The sequence below is a fragment of the Zonotrichia albicollis genome, chromosome 5 (genome assembly GCF_047830755.1).
Source record: "Zonotrichia albicollis isolate bZonAlb1 chromosome 5, bZonAlb1.hap1, whole genome shotgun sequence".
Classification (NCBI taxonomy): Eukaryota; Metazoa; Chordata; class Aves; order Passeriformes; family Passerellidae; genus Zonotrichia; species Zonotrichia albicollis.
This window is the reverse complement of record NC_133823.1, coordinates 28,423,665-28,449,363: the sequence shown is the minus strand read 5'-3', so window position 1 is coordinate 28,449,363 and position 25,699 is coordinate 28,423,665. Positions and strand designations below refer to the sequence as shown.

At 36.3% G+C, this 25,699-nt stretch overlaps 1 protein-coding gene across 1 annotated transcript in view; it reads left to right on the top strand.

The window, feature by feature from the left end:
* PDGFC (platelet derived growth factor C) overlaps positions 1 to 25,699 on the top strand; it is a 122,252-nt gene that overhangs the window by 74,910 nt on the left and 21,643 nt on the right. Inside the window, exon 4 of the mRNA XM_074541177.1 lies at positions 13,892 to 14,072. Within this exon, the coding sequence (XP_074397278.1) occupies positions 13,892 to 14,072 (181 nt within the window). The remainder of the gene's footprint in view (positions 1 to 13,891; positions 14,073 to 25,699) is intronic.

The window sequence follows — 25,699 nt, the reverse complement described above, 5'->3', positions numbered from 1 at the left end:
TTAAGCTGAAGGCAGTCATCAGTGCTAACATAGGGTAAAATCTGTATGACTTGGTTTTTCTCTTCCTGTCAAATTCAATACTTAATTTTTTAATCCTGGGAATATTTTTCCTCTGAGGATTCTTATGATGATGCTTTATTATTCAGTGCCACATGTATTAAATTCACTACCTCCCCTTTCTGTGTATCCTTAGGCTGCTTTTATTCACTGCAGATCTGTTGTGACTGAGTTATTGCCTTCCATTCATGGAACATCAAGATTCTGTGGTAGAAGCTTGCTTCAACAGTCATTTGGATTCCTAATGAATGTGTTGTTAGGAAATTTTTTGTAAGAATTAAAGAATTAGAAAATTTTACTTAGTCTGACAACACAGAAAAAGGTGTATTAAAGAGGAAACATACACACACAATGTCTATCTTCTGTGGCTGTGAAGAAGGAAAATGTTTGCTTAGCAGTCTTTTTTACCTTTTTTTTTGCATAATTTGTTTCAAATGAATGCTAGACAGTGATAATTTACAGTAAACACAATAAAAAGACTAAACATTTCTTTTATGTAATTTTCCAAACAGACCTTTCTGTGTAATATAAGACACAATGAGTTACTTGCACCATATGGAACTTTGTTTCTTGTTATTATTACAGTGTCTAATATGTGGAGTAAAATATGGATGCTTAACAGTGACTCTCTAATGCTTCAGTAAAAAAATTTTGCTTCTGTTTTGCTCCTTTGTATGGAAGCACCTTGCTGCATCAAGAGTGTGCATGCATGAAAGGATAATATCAGCATAATTTTCTTCTATTCAGAAGAAACTCCATTCCACACCGTGCCCCCTAGGGCAGGTTGTTTTTCTTGCTCTACCTTGGTACATTGTAGAGTCAATGTTGGTGTACGTGTGAAGAGTACACCAATATCGAGCACAGATTTGTGAAAGAAATATCTCTTCAAATAAGTAAGTATTACTTCTGGGGCTTTTAAGGGCAACAAGTTTCTTATCAAAGTCTAGGTCCCAAGAAAATTGTTTTCTGGACACAATTGATGGGCTGACTTTACTATCAGTGTTAAATTCTTCTCATTGACTGTGGTTACAGAGGGTGAAGATATCTCCTGAGTAAGTACAAAGTTCAAGTTGGCTTTGAATAACTGGATAAGGACCTTTCAGTGAACTCTGTATTTAAAGTGAAATTGATGCAGACAATGCTCATGGTGACTCATGTTGCTAAGTAGCTGGGCTTCTGGGATTTTTACTGCTTCCTCACATATTTCTGAAGATTAAGGGGTTGCTGCTGCCACCTTTATTTGAGAATTCAGAAAAGAGTCCCCAGAAATTTTAAGGCTTCAAACTGGGAAAACCTCCAAAACATCGAGTACCAACCCACAGAATTCTGAAAGCAGATATGAAAGCTATAGTGAAGACTAACCCTTAAAACTCTTTTCTTACAGCTGTTGCCTTAGAATTACAGTATGTTTGATTTTAACCACCTCCTTTTTATGAGATAATCTCCAATGATTTGATGTTCAACAAGGGCAAGTGCTGGATTCTGCACCTGAGGTGCAGAACTCTGGGTGTACAGACAGACTGGGGAATGGCATGCTGGAGAGCAGTGCCATGGAAAGGGAGCTGGCGGTGCTGGTCAAAGTTAAACCTGAGTCAGCAGTGCCTCGGCAGCCAGGAGGGCCAGCCCTGTCCTGGGGGGCATCAGGCACAGCATCAGCAACTGGGCAAGGCAGGAGATTGTCCTGCTCTGCTCTGGGACAACCTTACCTTGAATATTGTGGCAGTTTTGGGTGACACAATATAAAAAAAAAAAATTCTATTAGTGAGTGTGCAGAAGAGGGCCACAAGGATGGGGAAGGCTCTGGAGGGGAAGCTGGTGCAGAGCAGCAAGGTCACTTGGTCTGTTCAGCCTGGAGAAGAGGAGACCTCATTGCAGTTACAACTTCCTCGTGAGCAGAAGAGGTGCAGATACTGATCTCTCTCTGTGGTGACCAGCCATGGGACCCGAGGGAATGGCCTGAAGCTGTGTCAGGGGAGGTTTAGGTTGGACATTAGGAAAAGGTTCCTCACCCAGAGGGTGATCAGGCACTGGGACAGCTCCCCAGGGAAGAGGTCACAGCACAAGCCTGACAGAGTACAAGAAGTGTTTGAACAATGCTCTCAGGCACATGATGTGACTCTTGGGGATGATCCTGTGCAGGGCCAGGAGTTGGACTCTATGACCTTTGTGGGTCTCTTCCAACTCAGAATATTCTGTAATTCTGTGAGATTTGACATGTGGGTGGGCTGGGCTCTGTTTAGGTGACTCTACAGATCAGTCATACTGAAGTGTCTCATAATTGGCTGTAACTTCTGCAAAAATAACTGTTAAAATTTATTATAACTCTGTTCTGTGACTCAGATCCATTTGGAAATGAATGATTCAGTAATACACAGGGTTATAAAAAGCATATGAACTCTCATTCCTCAATACAAAACATTTATTTTTTTTTCCCAACACATAAATAACTTGTTAATCATTTCTATTCAAAGTCTGAAAGGGGGACATATAATTTAAATGGTTGGGATGAGTTCCAGCATTCAAGTGCCTTGGTTTAATTGAAATACTGATGGCAAAGAATTAGCATGAAGACCTAATTTAATCTGAAGTCCTTTGTGGCAGCATTGATGTTTTATCAGTGGCAGAAAGGTGGCATTTTAGGAGCAGTGTGTAGAAAATTACATAAAACTTGTGTCAATATAGGCTGATGGAGTAATTTCTTCTGATGTTTGTGGAGTGGTTTTTTATGGTTTTGATTTTTAATTGTTCGATCCATTTGCAAGAGAACTAAAAAGTAGTGCCAATGCAAGAGAAGTTTGTATGCTAAATGGATAAGAATGGGGATGGGGATCAAAATTTGTTAGAAGGTATATTGATTTAGGAGCAGAGTCCTCTGATTATCTAAAAATTCTTCTTTTATATGTAAAGAAAATAGTTTTATACTACAAAATTTATTTCTCTCATGTGAGTTGCAATGTAACAATATTATTTCAGTTTAATGAATAGAATTCTAATGAAGAATCCAACAAACTTATGCTTCCTGCTTTCTTAGTATGTTAAATTAAAAAATGAGTGGATTTTTTTCATAAAAAGAAATATCTGGATCTGTTTCTTCTCTATTTTGATTTCATTGAGCAGAACTATAGTGGGGTTGTTTTCTTTTTTTTTTTTTAATTTTGTTGTTGGGTTTTGGTGGTTTGGTTTATTTGTGGGTTTCTTTAGAAATATCTTCCTTTTGGATATTGCATGATTCCAGAAAAAACATTTCACATAGCTCAAACATTAACGCATCTTTCAGCTGGTCCCATCCTTTTGGTTTAGCTGCTGTCCACTGTTCCCAGTGTGGCAGAGGTGTGTACAGTATCCAGAAGTATATCCTTTCTTTTGGGTTCTATACTGCTTATTAAAAGCTGCTTAATATCATTCTCATGATAAGAGATTTATAAGTGTGACAAAGCAGATATCACAGGCAATAAAAGAGGATGAAAACAAATCAGGAAAGCAAAGCTCAGTGTGATTATAACTGAGGCTACTCTGTAACACACATTTCTGAGGCTTCAAGAAGAGTAAACTCTTCTATTGTACAGAAAGGGCTTAAAGCTGCAAAACTGTATACTCTAAGCAAATCAGAATGAAACATAAGAAAGGAAAAGGGAAGGATGATTCTCTGGGTGGAATGGGAGAGGACAGCAGAGCACAGGTGATGTGATCAGAAGGGTACTCTGCACAAACCAAGAGACTACATTCTCGCCCACCCACTTTTTTTCCCTTAATTTCTGTAAATGCAGCATTCATTTTTAGTATCCACTGTTTCTAGAGGACACTATAATATTTTGGAAGTAATTTGATGCCTCTTTTCACAGCCTGGATGAGTGTGTAGAAGAACGATTGCTGATAAGTGGGCAGTTGGCATAATCCCTTCCTCCTTTTTCACACCAGAGACTACAGTCATTGACTTAAAAAAAATTTAGGCTTCTTAAAATTTCTTCCTGGTCCTCTCAATCTCAAGCAAGCAGTTTGAATAAAGTAAACTGTGCTCCCATGATCAAAATATTTTTATAAATGACCCTAATGCTAATTTATTGCTTCTGAAATTGTTTTATGTTACCGTTGTTGGCAGTGTTTCTAACGGTGGAGACTGAAGTTATTTTCTTTGAATGTGGATGTGGAACTGATGGGTCATGCTTCTTTCTAGGGTGCTCTGGCAGCAGTTGTTATTGATGGAGTTCTCCTGCTCTCACCCTACCACTAGCTAAAATACAGAAGTAAATCTCAACTTGCAGGGGCAGAAGAACATACTGTGAGCCACCACCACCTGAGCTCAGGGACACAGACAGAGTCACCTGTGCAGCCACCTGTGGTTTCTGGTGAGGCCCAGTTTAGCCCCTGACCATATGACTCTGCAAGCTGCAATCAGGACCAGCAAAACAGTCTAAAGTTACCCCATGTAGTGTCTAAATATGTCAGTTTAAGCATAGCATACACTCCCTTCCTGATGTTTTCTGATTACTGGAAGTCTAAGGGCAGTTACAGTATTAGACTCACCATCAGGTGTAAAAGCAGGATTAAACAGGAATAGCAGACATTCCAGCTCTGCCGTTCCTAGATGGACAGTGTGTTTTTCACCTGTTGTGCAGCTATTCCTTTAACTTTCTCCACCTGCCCGTTTCCTAAACGCTGTCCTTGCTTCTTTATGTGTATAATCAACATTTTAACAAAGTATGTTTATGTTTTTCACATGCAATTGTAGTCAGACAGAGTTACCAGCATATATTTTTAGCCAGACAAGTTAGTAACAAACCAGTCTTGAACTCAGTGATGCTCCATTAGGATAAAGTAGAAGTAAAATGTAATGCAATTTACATCAGTCTGATCACCAGGACATCTGAGAAGATGCATATGCATCAGAAACTGTGGAAAGAAAGATGCATTATTGTAAAAAATATTAGGTAGTCATATGGGAGTATTATAAGGGTTTTATAAGATAAACTTACTAGAACATCTCATTTTCTGGAGTAGCATGTGAAGAGGGAGACCAGCACTGTAGTACCGATTATTAAGACATATCTCTTCAGACTAGCCTTTGATTCATATACTGTGGCTGGACTGAAAATAGATTTGCATAATTTTATGACCATCAATCTCTAACTAGTAAAACTGAAGTGAGAGCAAACTTACACTCCTTAGGTGAAAAGTGATCTCCTGCTAGGATGGGGAATACATTTTTTTTCTGGCTCATGCAGACTGGTCTGTTACATTACAGGGTGTTTTCACCCTCTGTTTGAGTAGCAATTACTAGCCTGTCCTGAAGCAGATATCAGACTTTGTGAGAACTGCTCTGTCCTGGATTGGTAATTCCTGTGTGCAGGTGTAGCTGCCAAGAGGCCATATGTCATTGTGAGCTAGAGAAAATAAAGGTATTTTCATTTAAATGAACATAGATAGAGCCCCAGCCTCACCTGAAGTAGGCAGGAGGAGGGGAAGGGAATGTGAGGAACTTAGCCAGGCATGCCATGATGTTCTAATATCAGAGGCTGCTTGAGGGGAAGGGAAGCAGCCTGCACTGCCCTGGCAGAATCTTCACATTGATAAAACGCCCCTTACACTCCTTATGTTTTTTTTTCAGCAAAAACTGTACTTTTGAATATTGTTTAGCCAGTAGTTTGCACATGATTGACTGGAACCATTGCTGCATTCCAGGATTTATATCCTGGAATATCTTGGAGAGTGCATAAAAAAAGAAATTACTCTTTGGGATACTAGCATAAATATTTCTAATGCTGCTTGAAAAACAATAATATGTGTTTGTGCATTCACAGAAGCTGGAACAGATACATTGACCACTGTGAACAGCGTGAGTAGAGGAAGAAATATTACAGTGGCTTAGAAATAGTGCTTTACAGCCGTGGCTGTAAATGGGAACTCGAAGGTCCATTAGAGTTTTTGGTGTTCTACAAAATGTTGATCTGTACAGTAGGAACATGTGATTTATTATGATTGCTGTAATTCCCAAGATAAAATATACCAGACTTTACAGAGGAGTCCTGGGAAAAATTTGGTGAGGCATTTAGTTCTCCAAAATCTGGAATGTGAAATACTGTACAGTGCAGGATACTTATTAAGCTGATTCACTCTGTGAGGAGAGACAGCAGCTGCATCTTTATGAAGGCAAAAGTGCTTTGGAGTGTGTAGTGTCCAGTGCAGCAGGACACCCTGAACTTTGGTATTCATTTCCACACAATGTTTTATTGTAACATAATAATAATAATTATAATACAGGTATTGGCTTGCATAGCAGAAGATAAAGCAAATAATAGAAGTACTGCTGTACAAAACAGTAAAATACTTTGTCCAATTACCTTTTTTTTGTTGTGTGTGTTATTATTTAGTTCATAACTGGTGCAGAATACTAAGGAGGCCCAGTGAATAGCACAAAGTAGACAGTTGGAGGTGAAATGGTACAGGAAAGGGTTTCTTGTAAATGTTACCCATCTTTAGTCCTTGAAAAGTAACCTTTCCAAGTAACTTTGTGGAAAATCTTTTTTATTTACTGTATTTTATAAGACTACAGGAGAATCTGTAGTCAGGTAGGAAAAAGGTAAGTGTAGCATATTAACAGTGAGTGTTGGAAATCCTTGGAATCTTCATCTACACAGAACTTAATTCTTTGTATTTAAAGATAAAGGCCAAAGTAAGTACACGGACTGGAGCATCATTTGCAGACTTATTTTTATGTGTACATTTTTTCCAAGCTCGCCCTTTTTCCTAAATTCTTCTTTGATATAAAGTAATAGTGATGGTATGAAATGCCATTATTTGGTTTATATGTCTGTTGTACTCATTAAAGGCCATTTTTGGACCAAATTTAATCTGTGTTTAAAAAAAGCTAAACATATTTCTGACTGGCATTGGGAATATTGTCATTCTGTAATACAATGAAGGTAAGTGTAAGTAGCTTGTAAGAAATTTGACAATCGGCGTTTTAAAAGAAAGAGTTTGGGAAACCATCTTCTTTTCTTACCTCCAATTCTGATCTGCAGGATTATACTGTCTTTTTCTATAAGGTACTTATTCAAGAGCTTGAAATGCTGTATGAATAGAAGTTGTATGGGTATAAATTAGTTTGTAGCAGAGGCTGAATTCTGTGGGTCGGTAGTCCTGAAATTACTTGTTTATGTGCTTAATCCATATCAGTAGTGTAATATATGCTTAAATAGTTGAAAGCTTGCTGTTTGAACAAGCTAGAATTGTTTTTGTTTCAGAGCCTGAAGTACATTTACACTATGTAGTGTAGTTTGCAGTTTCTCATTCTTGTCCCTTTGTCCCCACAAGGCAGATGTCACTTTCAGAGGCTATGGGATATTCATGTGCTCATGGTTGAGTAACATCAGTGTTATCAGTGCACCTAGATATCAGTCATGTGGATTTATTTCCTAGATAAAGTTGTGTGTCAGCTTCCTAGTCATCAGGGAAATGTTTTCAGCAATACAGTTTATTAATTGGCATTGAAGCAAACTTTTGATATAAGTGGGAATTTTTAGGAAAAGAGACACATTTCTTTGAGTTTCTTATTTTTGCATGCAGTGCCAAAATGCATTCACCAAGGGAAAAAAGCTGCTTTGCAAAATGTGTATCTCTCATACTCACATGGTACTGATGAAAAATATATTTTCTGGTAGACTAGAGTGTGGTAATGCAGCAGGTAATTTCTCCAAATCAAACAATCAATGCATCCTTTTAATAAAAAGGTTTTTAATGTTTGAAGAGTAGAATTTGGGGGCTTTAACTCTGTCTTGTTTTTCCTTTCCACTTGTAGTGTGGTTAAGTGTATATTTATGATCAAAGTGGTTTGAAATGAATGAAAGGGAAGAGAATTGAAATCTAAGGATTAATTTTTTTTCCCCCTGTGTATTCTAAATAACAAGGTAGAAATACGGAGAGAGCTGTGTGGTTGTGTTAGAAGCCTCAGGCTGGTATTAATCAGTGTGAGAAAAGATTAAACAGGGAGAACCATGGCAACCATGTAACATTTGTGAATGAATCTGTGTTTCCATTAGGCAGCTCCTAATGTGCAGCACTGCATATTCTAAAATAGATGTATTCAAAGTAGGTTGGCAGAGAAACTACAATCCATATTTGGGGAATGGCAGTTAGACATGTTCTCTGTTTATACCTTGAGTATCTTTATTTCATGGAAAATGTAGACATGCCAGGATACTTGGAAGTTCTATGCTCATTCGTTGGCTGGAAGTGATGTCTACTGCTAGAAGTGATGTTTGTATATAATTAAACATCATTTTCTGAGTACAAAAACTGACCTCATCAGTTATTTATTTGGATTATATCTGGGTTTGTTGTTTCTTTCCAGCGACTGTTATGACACAGTGTGTGTAAGATTAGCAAATACAGAAACTACCATGGAAATTTATTTCTGATCAAATTACTGGTGTTCCATCATCTTTTCTCTGTTTATATGTTAAAACATCAAGCATGGTGATTTCATGACAGAAATCATAGACTTTAAGTCTTTTTTTAATTGTTGGATGATCTGTAATGGTATCCAAAGGAGTTTCCTATTGCAGGAGAAGACACTGCCAAGTCCTCCTCAAGAGGGTGAGTCTTAGGGGTAAATCACCTATGTGGTGAGCCTCAGGAGCTGCAGTCAAATGACTCTGGGTAGCTTTGTTTGGAAATTGATATCGGAAAAACAAAATCCAGAGGGAATATTTAAAATAATTAAAATTTTGTATTAGCTAGTTTTTGAAAAATGTTTTGTTCCGGTATCCTGGCTTTAGTGTCACTCAAAGCAGCCCCAGTTAAATATTTCTGGTGATATTGAGCAGAATAGTTTTACTGAACTTTTACGCTGTATGGAGTATTTTCTGGTGCTGTCACAGAGCCACCACCATTTAAGTCAAGGTGCAATCTTCCTTCTGTTCCTCCAGGAAATCTGCTTTTCTCTGCTGCCTATCTGGAAAGTGACATTGTTTATAGCTAACTTTTACCAATGTGCACTGCTAGTGGTTGTCAATTCCAGGAATCTTGTATCTACTGTGCTGAATTGGGGACTGGACTAAACAGACCTGTCTGACATTAATATAGATATTTCTGTCTGGCAGCAAATGCAGAGGAGTGTGGTGTGAATTAATGCATATGAAAGGCAATGGAATTAAATAGCTCCGCTGAGGCTTGCAAACTTGAGCATTAGGTGGTTGTGCTGCCTGACCTGATCACATTGTAAAATAAAAAAGTTTTAGGGGGATACAGTATGGGTAAATGAAGGTGATATAGAATGTAATCTTAGCCCCCAATGAGTTGCAGCTGGAACAATTACTGAAAATTAGGAGCAGGCCTGATCTTAACAGGCCACACCTGTAGCCAATAAGAACAGTGCTATAAAAGAGTGGATTGGTGGGATCTGGAGTCAGATGACTACTGTGAGGAATAGTCAGTGCCTAGAGGAGCTGACTGCGAGAAACATTGAGGAGGTATGAAACTCTGGTGATATGGAATCCTTGCACTGCAATGAACTCCTAATATATAAGACAATAAAAAATAATACCTGTGTTAAAATTTCATGTTACATAATCTGAGAAGTAGTGTACGAGTACCTGCAGTTTCATTATTACCGATGACTTAATTTTTGTGTCACTTGGTTTGAATCTCTAAAAGACGTGATGCGTCTTTTAGGTCTGTGCTTTTGTCTTTGAGGAAAATGTAATTTTGTCTCAGTGAGAGGGATAGTATTTGTATTAAAAAAAGAAAGTTCTCCACCTCTTGAATGGATGATGGAGTATGCTTTACTTTTTACAACTGTATTGCTATGTCTGTAGGCTTGTTGCTTACCTGGAATAAATTTTTCTCTGAAATCCAGCATGCTACTCTGTCCTTTTCTTCCTTTTTGAGGTCCCCCTATTTTCCTTTTACCCTTTCTCATAAACTCTGCGTTTCTCTTGTCCTGTCACACATCTTTGCTGTATCTTGGCCTCCAGGGAATAACAAAGCTGCAATTAGGTACCATGGATCTGAGTGCCTTTGTCATTCTTCACTGTTCCCTTTTCCACTCAGATAAACGTGTATCTGCCAAGCTTTGAAAAAATATGTTGTTTAGCTAAATGTTTGGCCTTGGTTTCTTCTATAGGCAAATATGTTTATTTTACGAAAAGCAATATTATTACTTACAGATGTGATTTGAAAGTGATCTAAGAAGTGAAGACTATGTAAGGTACCACCAGTACCTCACACTTGTGTCTATACAAAAGCGCAGTTATGTCAAATGATGGAAACCAAGACTTTTGTTTCATAGGTAATATAAATATTGCTATAGCAGAAATTAAAATTATTTCAAATAGAGATGAAAGAAGGAAGTATAGTGTTCTTTAGAATGTTGGTGTTAAAATTCTTATTAGTAAAATATCAAAGTTATATTTTCATTATGACAGTTTTTAATAATTTCCAGTGTTTCCAAAATTGAAGCTGTCCAAACCATTTCAGTGCTATTTTACAACTGTTTGTCTGGTGAACTGCCAGAGGACCTTGGGTGTTTTGGGTCTGCAGGTGGGTGTGTGATGCCAACCAGGAAAACCTCAGAATTCTATGTGCTTTAAAACAAGTTGGAATAGAAATATTACATTGCCCCAAAAAATGCTATAAAAAAAATCAGTAGGGATTGTTAAAAACTTTTTGTTTCTTAAATAAAGAAAAAGAAACTTGTTTTTATCAAAAGGGGAAGGAAGAATAAATTTCACCTGTCACAAACTGTGTCAATGGGCTATCTAGAGTTTTGACTAGCATGCATCTGTATACACATGGAAAGGTCCAACACCACTGATATGGCAAATGGTTTTACCTGGTGGATTTCTGCTTCTTACATTTTTTGATATACTTGTGGAATTCTGGAGGCAAAGAGAAGCCATAGAAAGGTCACAAAACTTCAAGCCAAGATAAACAGCCTGTCAGAATATGTTTAGGAAATTACAGTATAAACCACAGAAAAACATAAAGAGAGGAGAGGAAAACATCTACGCTTAGAAAAAACATTTCCTGGTTGGAAACCTGTTGAAGCTTTGAGCTGCTTATGTTACTTCCTTGCTCTTTTCCAGTAAATTCTTTGCTCAGGTTGTTGATTCAATCCATGTTCCATGCATCCAGGCCTTAAGGGAGGGGAGTAGAACTTCTGCAGAAGGCATTGAGAGCATCCTGCCTAAAGGCCAGAGCATCTTTAGTCCTAGTAAAGGAGACTGGACTGCATTTTTGCCATAAATTTTACTTAGCAATATTTAAAAAATACTACAGATACAGCATCAGAGCATTTCTTTATCCATTTTCAAAGAGACTTGTGTTTGCTCCTTTGCACACCGCAAAGAAAAGAATGTTACTGCATTGGTAAGTTCAACATGCATTTTAACATTTTCTTACTCCATCCCAGTTGTAAAATGGCATCTCACTTCTTGGTTACTTATCCTAGTTCTCTTGTGTTTGAAGTACAAGCTTCTCTTGATGGGGAAATAATTTTCCATGGCTGTGCTACTGTCCCTGCTCCTCCTTAGCCCCATGACATCAGCTGCAAAATTATGTAGCACAATAATATAAATGCTGGAGCATCTGAACACCTTAGTTTTGTTATTTTTACAGAAAGTTCAGACATCAATCCAGGTCTGTGATGAGAGAAATTTTAGTCTCACAGAAGGCTTTTTGGCAGGCTCTTGTAGCACATTTAGCTTAGATAACTGACAGGAATAAAGTTATTGGCTAAAAATATCATTATCCAAGCTGAATTTTATTTGGTTTTTCAGGATACTTATTTCCCTTAAGTTTACCTCTCTACTAATGGAATTAATTAGCTTTTATTTGAAGGGTCTAGGAACTAAATTGTGGAATTTGAGTTTTTCTGTTACTTCAGGTGTACCAGAAGACCAAAGAGTGCAATAAAAAGTACTGCAAGTTAGGTAGAGGCACTAAGCCCCCTGGCTCCCCTCAGCATCTCAAACCTAAGTCAATAAATGTAAATATTAGCTTATTTCACTCTTTAAAAATCAGAAAGGTAGGTAATTATTTCATATTCTTAACTGAAAAATAAAAAGGTTATCTTTAGAAATTTCAAAAGCTGATCTTGAAAAGAAAAAAAGCTCAGTGCTCCAAATAAATGTGATAAATGTGTTGAGCCCTGAGGCCTTCGTACAATTAATGTACACATTGCCTTTGTAATAAGTTGTATACTTGATCATAAAGTAAAAACACTGGTGGATCTGTTAAAGGAATTAGTTTGTGTTTGGGGGGAAATAAGATAATGATAAAGTAATTAGTATCATAAGTTCAACAAAGATTTAAAACTGTGGTACATGGCAGTAATGGATTTTGAACACAGTTAATGAGCATATTCATTGCATTCATTTTTAATTAAGTGGAAAAAATAGTGGTCCTTTAAATGAAGATAATAAATGTGCTAGTCAGTCTTGCACAAACATGCAACACAAGAATTTATTGCCTGCTGTCTAACTAGAGAACTGGGAATCATTATAAAGATTAGATTTACTAAAAAAAAAAATCCAGCAAAATATTTAGTAGAAAATATTTATGAGGTAATAATTTTCACATTAAATATAGTTTGGCATATTTGGTAGAGTGTGTGTGCATGTTTTTTAAAATATGAGCCTTTGCTGTCATCAGAGGTAGGACTGTTTGTACCCTTGAAAAGGACTCTGCTATTTACAAATTTAGATTTATGTGAGATGTATTTAATATATGCCTGCACATACAAGAGGACATAAAAATATCATAAACCTCAAAACTTTCTCAGAGGTTTGTTGTGCTCATGCTTAGGATACAAATTGTGGTTTAAAAGTAAAAACTTGGCTGGGGAAGCTGGAACTGAAAACAGCCGAGTGCCTGCTCTGCTTTAACCAGCACACACTCACCTTCCCAACCCACCGGGCTGCGCTGCCACTGGGGATTCAAGCTGCAGTGAAAATGCAGCTGAAATGCTCAGTGTTTATGTTGTCAGTGGGCGGCTGGGGAGCTGACATGAAGCAGGTTACAGCACTGAAACCAGATGTACCTTCTAGAGCAGTGGCTTTCCATGGTTTTATGACTTGGAACCCACTAAACGTTTCCAGTGAAAACGAGGGCTTTTGTATGGCACACTGAAGCTTATTGATGGTTGACTGGCTTGTCTTAGTTACCTTCCATGGATCTGGTTGAAGTTGTTCACCAATCCCCAGGGAAGCACAGACCACATGTTAAAGGCAATGAAACTAAATCAAACTTAAAATGTTTCATTCTCTCAAGGTTCCCTACCCATGTGTTTCTTGTCAATATTTCCAAAATACCAGGTTCTAAGTCTTTGCTCAACAAATGTCTTCTTGGGATATGCATCAACTCCTTCCAAGTTTCTCTAAGCCCTAACTTAACCTTTAGGAAGTTATTCACCTCTGATGTTCCAGGAAAGCAGGTTTTCAGTACCAAAACCCCCCTGAACTTTCCCTGGTGGCATGCAGGGTAGTGCTGGTGACATTTCAGCACAAATTACTGTGCCACTCAGGCAATTACAGCCTTTTTCTTCTCTGATTTTATTCTGCCCTGTCACACATGTGGTAATTGCTTTCTGTACAAGAAGCAAAACCATACACTTGGGTCTCTTCAAAATGCTAACTCTGCTTTTATTTTCTTAACCTCACTGCATGATTTTATTATGTATGTAAGTCAGTAGCAACTTGGGAGCTAAGTTTAAAATAGCTGGCTGCATACTTTTAGTGTTTAAAAAAACAAAAAATTGTGGAGTCAGTTTATTGGTTAAATTAGGAAGTTTATAGAATTTTTGTCAGTAAATAAACATTTTCTTTTCTTTTCTGTTCAGGTATGACTTTGTGGAAGTTGAAGAGCCTAGTGATGGCACAGTTTTAGGGCGCTGGTGTGGTTCCAGTACTGTGCCAAGCAGACAAATCTCCAAAGGAAACCAGATCAGAATAAGATTTGTGTCTGACGAATATTTTCCTTCTGAACCTGGATTCTGCATCCATTATACACTTCTTATGCCAGTAAGTAACACATTTCTGATCGAAGCATTTCAGGATACAAAATCTTTGAAGCGGCAGCTCAAAAGAATATTTTTATAGGGTAAGATTAATTACTGTTTATTTCTTAATAATAATAATAGCAGTGTGTAATCTGTCTTCCTGAATTGTACATTTTGTTTCTGTGTATAACTGAGTGTTCCTGTGGTTCTTTTTGGATGACTTTGAACTAGGAAATTGTGGGCTCGGTTGTGTGGAAAATTCAGTAAAATGTTTGCATTCCTAATACCGTACTGTGGAAAAAAAAGAATTCCAGCTTTGACAAGAAGACAGATCAATTTATGAATCAGCTGTGTGATGTTGAAAGAGGATTGGGAAGTTACAAAAAATAAATTGAGGAGATTAATGTTCTTGTTAGTCAGCTGCTGTTGGGCATACTCAGCCTGATGATTATACCTAGTTCCCAAACAGGAGTTCTTATGACTCTGGGTAATTTTATTTTAGAGACAAAGCAGACAATCTATAATATTCATTTTTCACTGCATTTTCCTTGTAATCTGTACTTTGGACTTCTCTTGAATGTTGCTTAAAGCTTCTAAGTCACAGATTTTAAACTAATCATTGTCTAAATGTGACTAATTTCAATGTCAACAGTTTTCTGTTACTATTTTCATGAAATGAAAGACCTGTGATAGCAAAAAAATGTTTACAGAATCTTAAGGGTGAGATAATGTCCTGAAACATTAAAATGGAGTAAAACAGGAGGGGTTTTTTTTAAAATAGGTTTTCCATATTTAAAGAGAGTAAGGACTATTTTTTGTTAAATTCCTCATAATTCAAATTCAATCTCCTAAGTAGTCTCGTGGTCTGTGGTATTTAGTTGGTGGAAAATATCTCCGAGCTCAAAAAAAAAATTGATCAAAAGAATCCATGTTGTAACCCCACTGAATAGTGCTTCACTCAGAATACACTTAGCTGCCTTTATTTTTCTGCTATTTTTGCTCCTTCTCCTCATTGGCAAAATTTGAGTCATTGAGAAGAATATATTTAGCATGCTGATGATGGTGTCAGTGTAGTGTAGTGGGAGTGCAATGTTTGTGTGTATATATATATAGATATTTGTGTGTGTTGTTTTTCTATAAATATTTTTAACTACTTATGCCTAAGGAAGAACCACTTCTGGAGTGACTAAAGGTTTGATCTGCATATTTCACTCTTTTATGAGTTAGAATAACTTCTGTTAGTAGAATGTTATAAGCTGATAGTGGTAAACTTTAAAGAAAATGTCAGTCTTCGAACTTGAAATAAGGCCAGGTTTAAACATCAGTGCACCCAAGGGCAGAATGTAATAAGTGTTTCCTTTTAGAAAATGGTAAAAGAAAAGCAACAAATACATCTATTTGTGGGGCTGGTGCCAAATTCCATTTTCACAGCTCTAATATTGCACCCTACCTGCTGTGTATCTATCTAACTGATGTGTGATCCCATTTCTGTGGAACTGATTAAACAAAGGCACCTGAAAGTAGGAGTATATGTATAATTATTTTTGTGTCATGCTGTACAAATAGACTGATGGGGAAAACCAGTTAGAAAGTTCAAATTACAAGCACTCACAAAAAAATGGTTTAATGTTCAAAATAGTTACACCTAACACATGCAAGGGGCAAGAGCAGCCGACTTGCTGTCATGAGAATTTGGAATGAGTCCCAAAAAGTGCAGTATAGCTACTTCTTATCAGTTAACTTCTAAATTTACCACTAAAAGAGCGGTGATCATTTTCAACAAAAAATGGGTTTTTTTCAGAATGCAAAATACAATTGCACATTTCAGACATGCAGAATACAATTAAACATTTCAGAAAGCAGATTGCAAGTTAAATAGTTATTGTTTAGTTCCAAGATTAAACCTTCTTCTTGTACCTAAAGCAATTGAAAACCCATGCCAAAAAAGAGTAGTTTGCTTTACAACTATAAAGTTATTTTATCCAGCTTTTCAAGAGAAAATAAAATTTATAGCCCCCTTCCCACATCCCCACAAAAAAGAGGTCAGCTATAGGAATGAGCTTAAATTTTAAATGATTCTTGCAATTCACTAAGAGATTCAGTTCAATGAATTGGTCCTAAACAGTTAATTTTTTTTTTCTCTTTTTTTTTTGACAAGTAGTGGGAAGGGGGAGATGCCTGGTAGACTAGAAGTGAGAGATTGTTTGGGGAGAAATGAAGCAAAACTGAAATAAAACAGTGCAAGCTTGTTTCTGTATTTGAAGGCCACACACGGAGAGGGGCACCGGACACATTTTCAGGTCTTTTAAAGAGCAAGAGAAATGGCTCTGTTTAGATCTGCTGTAATTTATTGTGTGTGTAGATATATATAATTTTTTTAGTTTAATTTATTTTCACTTTGTATATAATATTTCAAACCAACTTTTCACTGATAAGTAGTAGGAGAAGGTTTATTGATCTGATTACTTTATTTCTAGGATTTAGTTACTCTAAAGAAAGGACTCACAGCCATTCCAATGTCAGTGGATCCAACATCATCTCTAGAGAAGTTTGATGTGGGATTGGAAGACACTGAATAAAAGCATTGCAGATACTGTATACATGCAGAATGTTCCCCAAGAAAAACACAACCCTTGTTTTCATATTCTAATTAATTAGGTCTTAATTTGAATTTCCATTTTAAATTGGCAACCCTGGCTGCATCTGGAACTTTCTGTAGTTCTGGTCTTATTCCCACTTTCTTCTATTTTATAGTTACAAGTTAATTTTGTCTGCGATACCATGAAGTGGAAGCAAGTGTTGAAAAAGTTCATTCTTATTAAACAAACATAGTTTATGTTACTCCAAAATTATTGTGCTCCTTTCAGCACAGCTGTTATTCTCAGTCACTCTTTCATGCTCTGCCCTGTCATTTACTCTGTGCTTACTGGAGAGTTGCTTTATTCAGTAAAGGCTGCCTGGTGATGGCTCTCAGTTTTGACCAGCTATCCATTTATTAAAAGTCATGATTTTGGCAGCACTGTGCCACCTAAACCCTCCTAGAACTTTATTGCAAAAACAATCCATATCTCATTTCTTTTCCTCTTCTTTTCATTTGCTTTGTATAGCAGCCACATGAAATTGGGGGAAATCTTATAAACTCTTATAATATACTTTTGGGCCTCAGTCTTCCTAGTGACTTGTTTAGTTTAAACTATGTCAGTTACAAGTTTGGCAGAGAAAACTTGATGTAATAAAGTCCATTGTTAGTTGGGGAGCGAGTGAATGGGATACTTGATGCCTGAGGTGCCATTAAGGAATGCATGACTGATTGCCAAAGTAGTTATTAATTATTCAGGGCACTCAGAACAAAGCAGCTCCAGTTAAAGTTGAAGCTAGGGGTGACTGTATTCCCCTTCTTTTTTGGCATATGGTAGCATGTCATTTGTCATCAAAGATCATGCCAAAGATCTTTGAAAAGAACAGACTTAACCCTCTTTTATGCAAGCAAAGATGAAACTCCAAGAAGCTGTCTAAAGCCTGACCTGGCTTAAAAATGACTTTGGGTGGTTTGGGATTTTGGTGCAGTACCTGTTTGGCTACATGGGTGTCAATCCAAGAGAGTGGTCTGTTTGGATGGCTTTTCTTTTTCCCCCTTTGATGCAGGTATTTTGTTAGTATTGCTCTTGCTTTTAGCAGTAATGAAAGTTAAAAAGATACCCTTTTTAGAACCCTGTATTCTGAAATACTTCCCTTATTTTCATCCAAGCTGGCTAAGCTTTGCTCTTTAAGGATTGAGCACATGACTTTTTTTTTGTGGAACCTTTTTAATTAAGCTTGTTAATTGAAAACAGGCAAATAAAATTAAATACTAATAGAAAAAGTACATAAAACTAGAACAGAGAGGAAAGCTCATACCCTGATTACACTTGTCTCTCAAATCTACAGATTGCACAGCAGTCAGGTGTGTTTCTCATGTGTTTGTGCTGAAGCCCAAGAGATGCTTAACTGTGCCTGCAATAACTGGAAATCCATCCAAAAACATCATACAGAACATTATTTATCTCCTAAACAAGGTTTTTTCTGCACTCTCTTTAGAAGAGGTCAAAAGGTTTTAGAAATAAAATTATTTCAGGGTTAAGCCAAGGTGGTAGGAAGCATGGGGGGAGTGGATGAATGTTGTGTAGCAATTTGCAATTCTACATGAAGGGAAAAACTGTGAAAAACCTTCACGTGGTGGGAAGGACTCTAAAACAAAACCTCTGTGTTCAGAGTTTCTGCTGATTAGGTACAGTGAAACCTTAGTCTAGATAACTGAACAGGCTACTAAAGATGCTCCAGTGTGCAAATTCCATGTATTCATTTTCTTTTGTGTGGCAAAAATTCATTGTAAATCAAAGATGTTTTGGAATTAATTCTTTCTTGGAGATTCCACTTTGCATTTAATTTTTTGCTTAACATCTTAGATGAGACATTAAATATTACCCCAAAATACATAGGTAGGAGTGAAATGTTTCAATTAACAAAACAAATGAAAGAGGTATGGTCTGAGAGGGGCTATTATCCATGGGACTAAAATGAGTGATGGGAGAAAAAAACTTGGAGGCAAAAGAACCTCTGAAGTACCCTGTCTAATTAAATCATAATGCCTTTTTTGCTGTGACCGTGTCTCATTCGGTCCCACAGACATCATAAATAGTTTAAAGATCTGTGTGTATGAAGCAGACTTGCGGAGAGACACGGTTAGACAGAAATCTAGCAAGATTATGGACCTGCACCAAAGTCCATAGAAGTCTTTCACCTTCACATTCTGAGGTGTCAGCGAGGATTTTCTGAGACTCTAAAAGGAAGAGGGACATTTTGAACTATTTTGGTGTTGACATTTAGTTCTTAAAGGGAATGAGTATACTTATCTGATAGCAAGTTTTGTTCTTTGAAGGACAAAGTTCCTTTCCCTTTAGCCAAAATCTGAGTGCAGTTTCTCGTGTAGTACATAAAGTATAAACCATTTGTTTCATATTTTTCTGTGATGTTAGTCTTACAGTGGCTGAGGCTGAAAAGAATCACAAATTGTTCCATTTTTTGTAGGAAAGTAATTTCAATTCCTTGGATTAAACCTTTTTACGAATTTATCATATATTTGACTAAGATTTAGTTTCATTTATTTAGGAAATTTATTGAATATCACATACTGTATCACTGAGGCAAGAGATGAAAAATCAGCTAATTTTCTTATTTCTAAATTACTAGCAGTAATTTAAAAATTAAATGCAATTGCATTATCACAAATGTCATGCTTTGGTGGTTTGTTCTTTACAAAAAATTCTGTACAAGTTTTCTTCCTGAAAAATTCAGGAATGTTCAGCAAATATCAAAGTGGTTTTTTAATGGACGATTAATGTAAGTCTTAACACTCTTTAATTTATGAGTGTGGGGGCATTTTTTTGAAGTATTGAAGGGGCAACAAGTGACATGGACAAGAGCTCATGAAAACTACTCTCCTTTTAGTTGTCTAGAGCATTATGTTCAGGTTAGATCACTCTCTGTCAACTTGTTTGAAGCAGAAATTATTACAAGAGATGGGGTAATGCATCTGTCAAGGATAAGCAGACAATCTTTATTGCTCCTTGTCCCAAATAATGCCTTTGATCACATATTAACCCTCTCCTCCCAGATGAAAGCAGACCATAGAATGATTCAGTGGAAACAATTAAATACCCTAAAAAGTGGAAAGTTTAGAAAATGTATTGCAAAAGTATTTAAAATACATGAGACAATCCCTTTTCATCATTCTCTGTAAATTACCCAAAGACTTTTATTAAATTGCCATTTAGTAATGAATATTTATATTGTCAGGGACTCTTTTTTTAGTATTTGAAAATTTTATTAGTGCCTCATAGCATTTCAGCAGAGAAGTTTATGTAGCATATTGGAAATGAGTTTTACGTGGTCCATCATTTACTTGTTTGTAGTGTTTTAGTGTAAATTTTAATGTTGTGTGCTCTGCTATTTTCAAAAATTTATAAGTTTTATATGAGGGTCCTCAAAAAAAATCTTCAAGCAAGGCTGTGACTTAAGAGCAATCTGTATATATATAAAAATGCCACTCTTCAGCTGTAAACTCAATGATGTCATGTAATTGGAGCTTTGAATGCTCCTTCAGCAGAAATATTTCACAATAATGTTCAACTGTTCCTTTAGTCTTGCAAGATTATTCTGTAGTCATGGTTCAAGTTTATTTGTTCAGTCTAATTGATCATATCTATACTAAAGAATGCAGTGTATAATTTTTTTTTTTATTTAATCCTTTGCTAAACATATTATAAGCTACTTTTCACTTGATATGTCTGGTTTAAAAAACCCAAACCATCCTCCCTCCAAAAACCCGGAACAAAAATAAGACAACAAAATGTCCACACAAAAGTCTCCCAAAAAAGCCCAAACAAAAAGCATAAAGAACTCCCAACACCATCTTTCTCTTTGCCAAAGTTTTTCTAGCAATTTGTCATTTTTTATACTTAAGTATTACAGAATCACCTAGTTGACTATCCCATCTCCAATTTTCATGATCAACATTTTTGAGAAAGCATGGTGATTGCTTCTCTACAAATGCCAAAGCAAAGTGATTCTATCCCATTCTTAAAGTAATCCCCTGTTTAACTGGCACAGTCTTGATTTTTTTTTTTTTCTTCCAAATCACACTGAGACATTGTGCCTGACATGGTTGCTAACTGAAAAAGAGGTAAGCAGATGTACATTTGATACTAGGTTTCAGGCACCAACATAGTTTTCAGTTATGCCATTTAGGTGCATTCCTGTTCTGTCTCTATTCAATATAAATGTGTTAGTCATGCCACAATCCTATCCACTGCCTAACCCCAGCAAAACAGGCAGTAACTCTAGTGGTGTGTACTGTGCTAAATTTTCTTACTACAATTCTGAAATGAATTTAAAGAAGTTGGTATAGAAGAGTGCAAATTCTCAATTTTTTTTTTTTTTATTTTACATTCACATCTTAGAGCTCTGAAGGGGGCAGCTCTAGACATTTGAGACAAACTCTGCTTTGGGGCAGCTTCTGTAGATGGCTTACAGCACTGTCTAGCTCCACAGGTTGGTAGAGGCACCCCTTTAAATTCAGGAGAATTCTTGACAGAGTAATAGCACTGTATAGTGGCTTCAGGGTAAGAGTTTGCTTGTGGGAAGATTAATGTGGGATATTGGTAGTGGTGTTAAGACAAATCCTTTTCTTTCTAAAAAGGGGTAGTTAATAAGCACAATGGGAATACCAAAATTTGCACCTGTCTTTTCTTTGCAGTACCTGGCCTCTGGTGTTACAGATGGGGATTATGAGCTGTCATTTGTTAGCTTCTATAAGTGCTCAAAACCTTTTTAATGATGATGATGAAAGGTTTGGCTGAAGAAGCCAGGATTGTTGTTGAAAAGCTTTCAGTTTTGTTTTCATGGGAAAGTGTAGGAAATCACAAAGCTGTCACATCTGTTCTTGCAATTATGTCAGGCTAGGGTAGTAGACAAGGAATTCAGCAAGGCCGCTTCCATGTTTGCTCCTAGGTGGCCGATGTTGTTGAAGAACTGTAGTTTTTTAAAAACAAAACTAAATTTAAAAATCCTAGCATGTTGCAGTGGAAGGCAGTTTGTTTGGCCAAAAACCTTTCCAGAGGCCTGACTATTAATTTCACTCTGCTGTTGAACTGAGCAATAAATCACAGGGGAAAGAAAAAAAGTAAAGGTCATTTACGAGGAGAAATAGAATGCTGGGCTTCATGTTGAAGGGCGTGCTTTAATGCATGAGAGACCAGGTTTAAAGGCACTTGAAAGGTGGAGGTGCAAAAGCAGATGGCACAGCCTGTCCAAGAAATTCTGCATGTAATCCTACAGGCATTGTGGAGCTTGGTGGATTCTAATAGCCTTTCCCTTTCAGCTGCAAAAGGGCTTCTTGGGGGAGCTCTCTAATAACACAATAACTCCACCCTGACATGCCTTACAGCACTTCTTGGTCTCATCCGAGTGTGTTAGGAAGATAGAGGATTTTCAGTGTAGTGTCAATAATTCAATCAATATGGTGATTTATTATTAGAATCTAGCTCTGGTGTCTTTTGGTAGCACTTAGCTTCTGAGTTTGTCAGTAGACATCTCTTTTTCTAAATAGTCTTCTAATAGTATGACAAGCACCCTTTAGAAATCATGATAATCTTTAAAAAGACAGATGCAGTGCGAAGGAAAATTTTTTAGAAATCAGTATCTTCATATTTTAGTGAATTGCTGGCATAGTAAATGCAATTGCTGAATTTAAATTTTCAAGTGTTTTATTTTCGCTGTCTTTCTTACTGTGACTGCATGTATTTAAAAAGCCACTGTCTTTGAAGCTTGAAAACCCCTAAATTTAAAATATATTTGAAAACTAATTTTTGCTAGGTGTGCAACCAACCCTGAATATCCCTTTTGACTGACAGAACCAAAATGACTAAGTAGCCATAGAGAGTAAAATAACTTAGTTGAGCCAAATCATCAAACTCTCTCAGTCATCATCTGTATTTCTTGAGGGGTCATCATCTATATTTCTTATTAAAAATAATTTTTAACTTTCTAACTGGAAGAACAGTTAGCCACATATATGTAAGGTTTTAATATATAAGCTGTTAATAGGATTGTCCTTGCTTATCTTCTAAAATCATTCTGATCTGCTGAACTCTTCTGATTTGTGTGTGCATATTTGTCTTTGGACTTTTCAATGTGACATGTTGTGGGTAATCAAAAGTTAGTAATAAAATACTTCCTGCTCTTAACTCATCTGTGTAGTGCCTTTTTTGGCTTGGAATGCTTGTCTTTTAGTTTAACTAAGTTCTGTCATTGATCTGCTCCTGTTTGCACTCTGTCAATATATATATCTTAAAATACTGTATTTACTTTACTTTTAATTGCCTTTCTGCTTAATAAAGTCATAGGCACCTTTCATGTAGGAAAAAATCCCTTTTCAGTTTGGCACCTTAAACAGAAGTATATCTTTAATGCAAAATTAATGAGGAATTAAGGTTCATAAGAGTGTTTTGAAACTGTTTGCTGGTATAAAAACTTCAGAATATAGCTCAGCTTTTCACCAAAAATAAAAGATAAATGGTCAAGTTAAGAGTACAAAGACAGCTAAAATTTTTCAGCAAGTTTTTTCAATTCTTTAAATTGAAAAAGAGACTTGCTGTTAAAGAGGAAAAAAAAAATCTTAACATTTCCATTATGAAGTTTGATATTTCATCACCTGAAACTTAGAAATCACAAAGGTTATGCAAAAATGCTAATGGATACTTTATAGATAGAACTGGCCTAAATTTTGTGGTTCATGTTTCAAAGAGTAACAAAATATTAAGATGTAGTCATAATGAAAATCTGAAATCAGGGAAAAGTGATTTAATAACACCATAACTTTCTTAATTTTTCTTTGAATTTGATTCCCTAATAAATTATAAGAGTACAATTACTTTTGAAAGACTTCTCCATTGTCCTTAGTTAAATACTTACAAAGGTAATCTTCTAATCGAGCAATTAGAGAGTCCCCCAAGAGAAGGAGGAAGCAACGCATCTTGCATGGGGTACAGCATGGGAATTTTTCAGTTTAGACCTTTTATACCCTGCTCTGACTTTGTCATGCTCAGTGTTCTGTCCCCAGTTAGAGTCGGCCATGGGCCATGGCTTCCTGCAATTTCCACTATTTTTTTTTTTTCTGCAGGAAAAGGATGGCAGATTGTTTCTGCCAAGTATTGAGGTTCAGAGGAGAAAGTGAAAAAAATAGTCAAATTACCCAAGGGGTGATAACTGGCAATTGCCAGTATAGAGCCAAATTGTCATGGTTAGGTCATTTTGTTTACAAATGGTATTCCTGTGGGCTTTATCTGGTGAATAAATGTATTCTAAAGTTATTTTAACAAAGCACCAACTTGTATTTATTATTCCATGCAAATTTAATGTTATTTCTATTCATATGCAACACTACTGAAATTTCAATGAGAATCATATACTTTCCAATTTATAGGCTTGAAATCTTTGGAAGTTTTGATTCTAGCTTTTTTTGTCATTTACAGTCTGGCTGGTGACAGATTTTTAAACATGCAGTTCCCATTGCCTTCAACAGGAACTATTGGGTATTGTGAGTCTGAAAAACAATGACCTCACCATCACAATAATGGTCACATTATTCAATCCTAAAGAGATTTTGGTGGGATTTAATTTTTTAAAAAATATATATTAATTAATTAATTGACAAATAACTGTTTCCATATACGTATTTATCACACTGAGATTAATATTCTGCACAGCATCTATGTATTCCTCTTATCTCCTAGCTAAGTGGATTATAAAACATGGACCAGATTCAGTAATGAAGTAAAGATTGCTTGGAGGAATTAAACTTTTATGCTAATCAGGTTAAAAACAGTATTGATGTTTTCATTCTGAGATTACAGTCAGTGGTAATCTCAAAAAATTGGTTTAATTTTCTTTGGGAGAAGCTGAATTGTAGGAGATAAAAAAGAAGAAAGTTGTCAGTGTTTTAGTTGCTTACTGAGGTATCCTGGATTCTCAGAATTCCTGACAACATAATAGTTGCTAAGGTAACTCATCTAGTACTAGTATATTGTTTGCGAAGAGAATATAATATGAATTGTTAAATAGCAAAATATCAGTCCTCTTCTGACTTCTTAACTGAAATATAGCCTTACAAAGGGAATTTATGCTCATCTAAATTCAAGCAATTTACATTACATTTCTGGTGATGTACTTGAAATGAGAATTTGTCTTCCCTCCCATTCCCCAAGTGGTTAGTGCTCTGTGACATCCTAATTTGTTCATTCAAATCATTGTTTGTCCACTGGGACTGCACAGATAATCTGAGAGATGCAAAATAACTTCAAATTAAATAGTAAATAATGGAAGAAGGCTAAGAGCATGGTAATACTATCTTTTAGGCAATTAGGTATCTCAAATGTATAAACATTTACAAAAACAGAAAATATTTTCTCCAAATACAAGACTGAGTCTTCCCTCAGCAAAGCATGGCAGTCACCACAGTGATTTTACTCAGCTTGTTTAACGTTGCTTCACAAGTGTAATTCATGCAGAACATCTCAATTATGTTTCATTTTTGGTATTGATAACCTTCAGAATGTGTTTTTATCCTTATTTAAACAAATAGATGATCTCATGGGGCTTCACTGTTTAAGGCAGGTGGGAGAAATCCCACCAGAATTAGCCATGCAGATGTCTTCAATGTTCTTGACCGGAGTTTTCCTTGCAAAGTTGCTTCCCTCCCCCCTGCCCCCCTCTTTTTTTTTGATTTTTGCCCTCTTCTTGCAGTGCCCATCATGCCCTGGAAAAACCATACCACAATATATATTCAGTGATCATTGCTGATAAATATTAATATAAAATTTTAATATAATCTTAAATTATCTTATTTGGCTTGTTTCTGAGATGGCGCTTTGTTGGGGATGCAGAAGGGCATTTTCACCGATAGGGCTGTGAAGTAGATTTTCTGACTTGGTCCAAAGATAAACTTGTGATTAGGTAGTATCTTTTAGTTCTGTAGGCTAAGGTAACAAGCCACTTTGTTTTCTCTGTGTTGAATCCCACAATGTCTGCGGTTCACAGAAACTCATATTTCTT